The sequence below is a fragment of the Zingiber officinale genome, chromosome 11B (assembly GCF_018446385.1).
Source record: "Zingiber officinale cultivar Zhangliang chromosome 11B, Zo_v1.1, whole genome shotgun sequence".
In the NCBI taxonomy this organism is placed as follows: domain Eukaryota; kingdom Viridiplantae; phylum Streptophyta; class Magnoliopsida; order Zingiberales; family Zingiberaceae; genus Zingiber; species Zingiber officinale.
In genome coordinates, this window is record NC_056007.1 from 9,826,475 (window position 1) to 9,837,215 (window position 10,741).

General features: G+C 39.0%; 1 protein-coding gene across 1 annotated transcript; it reads right to left on the minus strand.

Moving 5' to 3' along the window:
* Positions 1-4,809: 4,809 nt before the first annotated feature.
* On the minus strand, positions 4,810-6,435 carry LOC122033762 (cytochrome P450 71A1-like). The gene is made up of 2 exons (XM_042592926.1): positions 5,548-6,435; positions 4,810-5,478 (listed from the first exon to the last, which is right to left on the minus strand). Exons 1-2 carry the CDS (start codon positions 6,433-6,435, stop codon positions 4,846-4,848), a joined length of 1,521 nt encoding a protein of 506 aa, XP_042448860.1. The 3' UTR covers positions 4,810-4,845.
* Between the last annotated feature and the right edge of the window lie 4,306 nt (positions 6,436-10,741).

Consider the following 10,741-nt stretch of genomic DNA (forward strand, 5'->3'; position numbering starts at 1 on the left):
GAGTGCTGACTTGTTGTTCACGTCATTGTCGACATTTTTTTCTTTCCCATTCATTGATTCTAATCATTCAGTGCAACTGTGCTGTCTGTGCAAGGTTCGTATGATCGTATCTTCTCTAGTGACTAGTGGGTTTGAATTTGATGATGTTTCAATCTGGGGTTTTAATGTTATAACCCTATTTCTCTTATTGCAGAAATCAGAATTTGTTTTTGCAGAATTTGTTGTCTTTGGATTAAAGCTTCTGGCACAAAATTAAAGATTAGAGCTTCAATTTCTCTTTACCTAAGGTTCGATAAGGTATGAGACACAAGATTAAAGTTTCCATTTGTATCTTTCAATGCTGCTGGATTTTTTTTTTTTGATTTTGTCTTGATGATTAAGATTATTAGTAAGAATTGGAATCTTGTTTATATCTTACATATTTGGTTACAGTTAACTAAGGGGAGCATAATAGCATAATATAGGCAAAAATATCAAATTGGAAATTCTTCCCTTGAGGTGGGTTTTTCTTGTAGTTAATATAATTTCTTAGAAAAATTTTGACAACATAAGACTATAAGAGTTTTAATATTTGGATAATTCTTACACATTTTTTAGGTAAAATATATAATTGATGGCCTCCAATCCCAAACATCTATCTGACTATCAGAAAAGAAAGAGAAAGCAAAAGGAAGAAGCATTAATTCAAAGTCAAGCAGGAGATATTGATAAATATTTTTCTAGTAACAAGAGAATGATGGTAGAAGAAACAATTGATAATCCAACGAATGTGGAACAAGAGAATGAAAACAACATTCATGTTGAAGAACTTGATCAATCTTTGGATATAGAATTGATTCAAACCCTCAATGTAAATGAATCGAATGATGAAGATGATGTGGATGTGGTTAATAATCAATCTGAAAATCAAGAGACTTTGTTTCCACTTAATATTGATGATCTAGCAAATTGGGATAAGATTGATCAAAATATTCGGGATTTTTTAGTTGAAAGGGGTTCAAGTAGAGTTGATGGTGTTTTGTTTCCTAAGGACAATAATGGTAGGCATTTTGATGCATCACATTACAAGAGATTACTACCTAATGGCGAAGATAGAAAGTGGCTTGTGTATTCAATTTTTTCCGATAAAGTATTTTGCTTCTGTTGCAAATTATTCAAAACTCAAAGTACCATATACAAAATTAGTCAATTGGCTAATGAAGGGTACAAAGATTGGCATAACTTGAGTCGTAGTCTGAAAAATCATGAAGCAAGTAAGGAACATATTGATTGTATGATTAATTGGATTGAATTGGAGAAAAGGTTGGAAAAAAATAAGACAATTGATGATAATATACAAGTAGAAATCAACAAAGAGAAGGAGCATTGGAGACAACTATTAAAGAGGATAATTGCTATTGTGCATAGATTGGCAAAAAAACAACTTGGCATTTCGAGGAGATTATGAGAAAATTTATGCTGAAAACAATTGCAATTTTTTGCAAATGATTGAAATGATAGCGGAGTTTGATCCAATAATGAAAGAACACATTCGTCGGATACAATCAAGTGAAACTCATTATACATATCTTGGTCCTAAAATCCAAAATGAGTTGATACAGATGCTAGCACATGAAGTGAAAAAATCAATCATTGCAAAAGTTAAAAAGGCCAAATATTATGCAGTTATACTAGATTGTACTCCAGATGCAGGTCATGAGGAACAAATGTCCCTTGTAATACGTTGTGTGGATGATTCAGCAACCTCTGCAGTGATAGAAGAATATTGGGTTGAATTTTTGAAGGTAGATGATACATCAGGACATGGACTTTTTACTGAGTTAAAAATTGTGTTGAAAAATCTTGGACTTAATCTTGATGATATAAGAGGCCAAGGATATGACAATGGATCAAATATGAAAGGAAAACATAATGGAGTGCAAAGAAGATTATTAGATATTAACCCTAGAGCATTCTATACTCCTTGTGGATGTCACAGCCTAAATTTGGCATTATGTGATATTGCGAATTGTTGTCCTCAAGCTATGTCATTTTTTGGAGTAATACAATGGATATATAAATTGCTCTCATCTTCTACCAAGCGATGGAAAATTTTCAAACATCACGTGGAAGGTTTAACACTTAAGCCATTGTCACAAGCCCGTTGGGAAAGTCACGTTGAAAGTGTGAGACCGATAAAAGAACAAATTTCAAAGATAAGAGATGTTTTACTTGACTTAGCAGACATGGGTGATGATCCAACAGGAAAGAGTGAGGCTGAGTCTTTAGCAACACATGATCTTGAAAATTTGAATTCTTGATTGGTTTGGTAATTTGTTATAAGTTGTTGCATTCAGTAAATATTGTAAGCAAGATTCTCCAAGTTGAAGATGTAGATATTGATGTTGCTATTAAACATATAAGGGTCTTATGTTGAATTTTGAAGAATATAGAGAACATGGCTTTGAAAAGGCTGTTAATGAAGCTAAACAAATGGCAAATGAATTGGGAATTGAAGCTTCATTCAAGGAAAAACGTATTATTAGAAGAAAAAAACAGTTTGATGAAACTATTACAAATGAGGTAACACAATCAGCGGAGGAATCTTTCAGAGTTAACTACTTTCTCTTTTTGATTGATCAAGGGTATTCTTCTCTACAAAGCCGGTTTGAACAATTTAAAAAATATGAAGAAACTTTTGGGTTTTTATTCAGTTTGGAGAAATTAAAGTGTGTTGATGATTATAATTTGTTAAGATCTTGTGAAAATCTTGAACAATGTTTAAAGCATAATGACAATTCTGATATTGATGGACATGAGTTATTCATGGAGTTAACTCTTTTGAAGCATTCTTTACCAACAGAAGCAAAAAGAGCAATAGACGTGTTGAATCATCTCAAAGATGTGGATGGTTGTTATCTGAATGCTTATATTGCTTACAGAATTTTGTTGACTATACCAGTTACAGTTGCAACTGCCGAAAGAAGTTTCTCGAAGTTGAAATTGATCAAAAATTATCTTCGATAAACTATGTCACAAGAAAGATTGAACGGGCTGACCATGCTATCAATTGAGAAGAAAATTGTGGAATATCTTGATTACTCATGCTTAATTGATATTTTTGCATCAAAAACGACAAGACGTGTTATATATAAGTGAGTATTGGTAATATCTATAATTTATTATTGTTTAACTAAATTACATATATTGTATATACAATTTAAAATTAATATTTTGCTTTGTATTTTGTAGGTCTTAATGAAGAATATTTTTTATTAAGAAAAATTAATTGCAGGGACCTAATTTTGAAACTTAGACTCAGGCCTACGAAAACTCAGGTACGGCCCTGATCGTCAGTAGAGGCCACGGTATATTTTTATCATTTTATAATAATATAAATTATATTCATTATTTTTATAATGGAAACAAAATAAAAAAATATAATCAGATATACAACTCTTCCAAACAAATATAGTAATGTAATATACATTAAATTACATTACAAATTTTATTAAATTATAAACTTGATTATATTACCATTAACCAAATACAAACTAACCAAATATAACCTTAAGATTACATTACAAATTTTATTAAATTATAAACTTGATTATATTACCATTAACCAAATACAAACTAACCATTAAGTACGAAATAATTTGATATTGCCGTCAATATATTAATTGAACATTTTATATAATATAATATAATATAATATAATATAATACTGTTCTCCATATGGCCGAAGCATCGTGCTAAGTTTGCCTAGGATTTGGTGAGCAATCTTCTTATCCATATATGTGGATCAAGGATGGATCATATGAAATTATGATTGAATCATAATTACGATCCAATCGTAATTAATTATGATCTCTTTTTAGATTTATCATCCCTCTCATGTTATAGTTTGGTTCAAAGTTGACGGCTGGAGATTGCCTGAAAGCCACCCCTCGCTCGACGCCCAACAATCTGGTCACTTGTCCACCATCGATGGCCTCCGGACGACCTCTGACTGACTACTTTGAATCAAATTATAAAATGGGAGGGACGGTGAACTCAATGAGAGATCTGTAACGACCCGGCCTCTCGGCTCCTTGGGCGGTCCAACTAGCGGCCCATTTGATGACCCCTTATGTCGTCGACCGACGATTCTCGACCGTGCCACTAGGTCTTCTCACCCCTAGCCAGTGGATTTTTTCCTTCCTCAGGATTCGAACTCTAGACCTCCAGGCTAAGTATTAGAGTTTATAAATCCTGATAGCCAAGTGAGCGGCCCACCACCGGTGGCCTCTGGACGATCTCTGACTGACTGCTTTGAACCAAATTATAAAATGGGAGGGACGATGAACTCAAAAAGAGATCATAATTAATTACGATCGAATCGTGATCACAATCCGATCATAATTTCATATGATCTATCTCTTAATCCAAAACATATGAACCAAGAGACCTTGTTCGGATTCGGCGGCCATCAGGCACAACGCATGCTTCATGCGCACAACGACCCCTGGCGCACATTGAAAATAATTATTTTTAATTATTTTCTATAGTTTTATATGTTTTATTAAAGTTTAAAAATAAAAATAAATAATAAATAAATTTAGAAGATTATCTATTAAAATTTAATTTAATTTAATTATTTAAGAGAAAAAAAGACAGAGGAAAGCGACTGGAGTAATAAAATGAAAATTAAATATGACTTTGGAAGTATCAAACTTAGTATGTTTTGGGGCATTTTGAAAGTTTAAATGCCCTTTGTAAATTTACCGAACCATCTTTCGTTCCCTGATTTTATTATAAAAAGAAAGTCGTCTAACTTTAAATTGTCTTGACACTTTTATTTTCCATATGTCCGAAACAACATGCTCAGTTTGCCTCAGATTTGGCTGCCATGAGGCAAAGAGCATGCTTCCTGTGCACAGCGATCCCTGTCGCTTCTTCCATGCTCACGTCCTCCGCCCTCATTCCCGGCGGCAATTGCCAGTCGAAAGAGTACAAGAGGTTGGCCAGCGCCACCTCCGCCATCAGCATCCCCAGATTTTTCGCCGGGCAAATCCTCCGTCCCTCGCCGAACGGAATCAGCTTGAAGTCATAGTGCGCAAACGAGTTCGCCCCCGGCGACTCCATGTTAACAAACCTATCCGGGTCGAACACCTCCGGTCTCTCCCACGCATCCGGATCCCTGCCGATCGCCCATGAGTTCAGGTAGATTGTCGTCTTCGGAGGAATTTGGTACTCGCCGCATAAAGTGACCGAGTTCATGATTTCCCGGTTGATGAGCAGCGGCACCGGAGGATGCAGCCTCATCGTCTCCTTGACGACGCGTTTGAGGTAGTGAAGCTGGTGCAGGTCGCTCTCCGCCACCTTCCCTTTGCTTCTCCCCACGCAGCTTCTCACTTCCTCTTGGGCTCTCTTCATCAACTCCGGCTGCCGGATGAGCTCGGCCATCGCCCATTCCACCACAGATGAAGACGTATCCGTCCCACCGATAAACATATTCTGTCAATAATTGAGTCAGATTTAACTTCGACAATTCATTTTGACATCGAAACTGAAAATAATGGTCACCATAAGAATTCCTTTGAGGTTCTCCTCCGTCAGCTGCCCATCCTTCCGCAACCGAAGCAGAACATCCAATAAATCCTCATTCTCTTCACTTCCTGATCGACTCTTCGCGTCGAGATGGAGATCGATGAATTTCTGGTAGATGCCGTCGAGCTCAAGAAACGATTTCCGAAGCCTTGATTTCATCCCCGTCGCCACATCGATCCATCCGAGCAGGGGAAAGTAGTCTGCCACGAAGAAGCTAGCCAAGATCTCCTGCGCTTCCAAGAGCACGTCGTAAATGTTGAGGTCATCTCCGGCGATATTACCGCCGAAGGCCGTCCTGCATATCGTGTTGCAGGAGAAGCACAGGGCGAGCTCACTCACGTTGATGGCCAGGGAGCCCGAGATGCGAGAAGAGATATGCTTCGCCATCCTCGCAATCTCATCTTCCCTTACGGACATGAAAGAGTTGATCTTTCTATGGCTGAAGAATTCGACGGTGCAGAGCTTGCGTAGCTGGCTCCAGCCCTCGCCGTAGGGCGAGAAGGCGATATCTGAGCCGTCGTAAGAGAGCTCTGAGGTGGCGACGTTGTGGGGGCGGGAGCAGCAGGCGAGGTCAAAGGTTTTGAGGACATCCCTGGCGAGGGTGGCGGAGGAGACGACGACGGCGGATACTTGACCGAGCTTTAGGTGCATGAACGGACCATACTGCTTGGAGATTTCCCACAGCCACTGGTGCAGCAGATTACCGCGTATCTGGTGGAGGTTACCGATGACCGGGAGTTTCGCGGGACCGGGCGGAAGCTTCTGAATCGCCGGATTGGTTCTTGCTTCTCTGCCGCCGGCGAGAAGAAGAGTTGAGAGGAGTGCGACGAGGAAGAGAAGAAACAAGAAGACAAGCGCAAACATATTTTTTTTACTTAAAAAAATGGGCACGAAGAGATAAAGCGCCCTACGTCCATTTAAATAGGGCAATTTAGCATGAAACTTTCTAAAACAAATACCTTACTTTCATAATTTTGTCACCATTTAGAAGTCACTTAGATATTTTGTGACAGCTAAATATTTTAATAAATAAATTATCTGAGTCAGCATAAGGCAACTGGATAAAGACATAAGATATGAGATTTAAACCCCTGTCAATTTGTTCCTAAATTAAAAGGAAGAAAATAAATTATGAATAATTATTAGCTATTAGTATCTAATAGATGATAAAAAAAAATAGAAATATTAAATTTCAATCCCAAAATTTTATATGATAATAAAGACTCAACCACCATACTACTTGAGAAAATATTAATAACTCCAAGATTTAAGAGGAAGTACATCTCAATAAAATGTATATCCGATTGGTCGAAATATAGAGATAACAGTACCTATGATGTAAATTACTATAACCAAGAAAAACATATTGTAAAGAGCGAGGGTTTAACTTATGTTTAGAGTAAGGTCGTAGTCAAGGATAATATGCGCAACTAAAGATATGAAAGAAGGAGTAATCTGGAAGACAATTATAAAGTCTTTTCAAGGGACACTTATTTTGAAGTAGTGGAGTGGGTAAACGATTGATAAGGTAGACTACGGTTTGGATGACATCATCCCAAAATTTAAGTGGAACCAAGGCATGATTAGGAAGAACTAAGACAGTTTCAATCACATGACGATGTTTTCTCTCGGCGGATCCATTTTGTTCTGGAGTGTGGGGACAAGAGAATCGATAGACGATGCCAGAGGAAGTAAAATGACAATGAAGCGCTTGATACTCTCCACCCCAATCAGAATGAAGAGAGAGGATTTTACGATCAAAATAGCGCTCAACTTGTTTTTTAAAGTGACAAAAAATATCAAAGAGATCAGACTTTCTTTTCATAGGAAAAATCTAAGTAAACTTGCTGAAATTGTCAATAAAAATAACATAATAAAGAAAACCTTGATTAGATATAATAAGAGCAGGATCCCACACATCAGAGTGAATAATTTTTAAAGGAAAATTAGAAGTGCGAGAAGAAGACACAAAAGGTAATTTATGATATTTTACTTTCATACAAGCTTCACATAAATGAGAAGAGGAGGCTAAAGAAATTGGTAAACCATACTGGTTAATGATATTATGAACAACACGTAGAGACGGATGACCAAGACGTGCGTGTCAAGAGAATTTATCAGTACGTTCTCCAACAAACACATTAGTATAGGTAGGCTGAAGATGATAAAGATCGTCTTTAATATTTCCTCGGAGTAGAATATTTTCTGTTGTGGGATCATTCACAAGACAATGATGAAAATAAAATTTAAAGAACACATCATTATCAAGAGCAAACTGACGAACGAAAAGCAAATTTTTAGTATTTGAAGGAACATGAAGAGTGTTGCGCATACGAAAAGTATAACCATATGAATGAAAGGATGTGTTTCCAATGTGAGCAATTTGCAAACCTGAGTCATTGCCTATTTGTATAATGTCGGGTCCATGATAGGGTGAAGCTTTTGTGAAAATATTATACTCCGGTGTAACATGATAAGTTGTTCCAGAATCCGGATGTCATCTTTGTTAAAATGTATACTAAAAGTCTAGTTTTTGTATTAACATTTATTTTGAAATAAGAATCATATTAGTCAAATGTCTACATTTATGCTAAGTGTAGTTGTCCATTTAATTTATATTGTAGATAACATGGTGTGAGGTGACACACAGAAGATCATGTTATCAGTTCCTTATAAATTATAAATAGTAGCTCACAACCAAGATGGAATGAGACAAACCATTGGAGTGGTTGTAGTGTAATTTGGTATTAGTTTATCTTGACTATAAAATTACACTAGTACACTATGAGTGTATTGAGCAAGACCATTTGAGGTAGTTTTCTTTTTATACTGACTAAATAAAAGAACAAAACCTTTATTATTATGGAAGTACGTACTCTTAATCATGATATAATAACAAGCACGTATACTTAATATTTATTTCTTTAATTTATCAAAGGGTGCGATTTAGTTCGTTAAATCAATAGGCCCGATAAGTTGGGAAATGATATTATTTATATGGTGTATTATTGATTATAGAATAAAATTGTGTCCTAGTAATCTAGGTTGATGATGTCCCCTTGAGGAACTCATAAGGATTGTCATGTAAACCCTGCAGGTGGACTTAGTCCGACATGACAATAAGGTTGAGTGGTACTACTCTTGGAGCTAGATATTAATTAAGTGAGTTGTCAGTAACTCATTTAATTAGTGGACATTCGATATCTTAAACACAGGGAGACTAACGCACTCATGATAAGAAGGAGCCCATATTGTAATATGAGATTGGTGCGGTAGTGCAATAATAACTCTTTAGTGGTATAAGTTATTATTGATAAACCTGAGTTGGGTGTTCGGGGCAAACACGGGAAGCTCAAGCTCATCGAGAGACCAAAACTAATTCCTCCTTTCGGTCCATGTTGTAGCCTCTTATTTATAAAGTCTTATATCCACTTAAAGCCAAGCTTCTTACCCATCTTGTTGTGGTCGGCTAAGCAAAGCTTAGAGCCCAAGCTAGGGTCGGTCAAGCCAAAGAGTGGAGCCAAGTTGTGGTCGGCCAAGCTTGGAGCCCAAGCAAGGTGGCCGGCCACATTAAAATAAAAGGGTATTTTAAATTTTAAAATCTTTCCTTTTGTGGAAGCCATGGTTTTAAAAAGAGAGTTTTTAAATTTTAAAATCTTTCCTTTTATAGCTTTCTACAAAAGATTAAGAGAGAGCTTTGATATCTTTCCTTATTTGTAGTTGATCCTGTCCGGGTGCTGAGTCGACAAACGCTGGGGGAGTGGCGCTCTCGTTGACGGCGTATGAACCTCTGACTAGCGTGAGCCTCCAGTGAGAACCTGCAAGCACAAAACCAAGCCGGGAAGGGGTTCTCGGCAACGACCCTCAAACGCTCAAGTCAGCTCCGGCGAGAAGAGATCGAGGCAGAGTAACGAGAATGAAGACTGTAGCTACAGTTGATAAGAATGCATACCTCCGTCGAAGGTTGGGGGCCCTTATATAAGGCTCCCAGGGGGCGCGTACACGCTTTCCGAGGTGTGCATGTTCCTCAAAGCATACCTAGAAATGGTCATGTCAGAAAAGTACGTCTGACACCATACCTCAATTGTTAGAGCATATCTCTGACGTGACAGTGGAAGCTTCCACCGTACGATTCTCTGTCTGGTCCGGCTGCCGACCATGCTGTCTATCAGTGGCACTTGTCTCGAGGAAGATATAGCCAATGTTATTTTTATCGGTATCGGCCCGAGCGGAAGAGACGCTTGGCCCATCAGTCACTCGGGCGTTCGACGGGCATCACGACTGAGCCGAGCGGGTTGTCCGCTCGACTGAGGGCGACTGGCGTGGTCCTCTGAACAAAAGGAGTCCTGCTTAGCTTGTGAGCGTTGGAAGCTCGGCATAACGGCCGAGCTGTCAAAGCGCCGGCTCGGGCGCTGTCCGAGCCGATCGCTCAGGTAGGTTGACTTTGACTGTGACCTCCACAGGGGCGTTGACCATCATCTGGGCGGGCCCCCCTTTCTTACGACCAGATCACGTGAAGACCGTCGAGCGGCGACGTTAAACTCTAGAATCGAACCGGTGACTATAAAACCTCCGGCCTGAAGACCGTCAAGCGGCGACGTTAAACTCTAGAGTCGGACCGACGACAATAAAACCTCCGGCCAGAAGACCGTCGAGCGGCTACGTTAAACTCTAGAGTCGAACCGGCGACTATAAAACCTATGGTCTGAAGACCGTCGAACGACGACGTTAAACTCTAGAGTCGGACCGACGACTATAAAACCTCCGTCCAGAAGACCGTCGAGTGGCGACGTTAAACTCTAGAGTCGAACCGGCGACTATAAAACCTCTGGCCTGAACACCGTCGAGCGGCAAAACCTCCGGCCTGAAGACCGTCGAGTGGCGACATTAAACTCTAGAGTCGGACCGGCGACTATAAAACCTCCGGCCTGAAGACCGTCGAACGGCGACGTTAAACTCTAGAGTCGAACCGGCGACTATAAAACCTCTGGCCTGAAGACCGTCGAGCGGCGGCGTTAAACTCTAGAGTCGGACCGGCGACTATAAAACCTCCGGCCTGAAGATCATCGAGCGGCGACGTTAAACTCTAGAGTCGAACCGGCGACTATAAAACCTCCGGCCTGAAGACCGTCTAGCGGCGTCGTTAAACTCTAGAGTCGAACCAGCGACT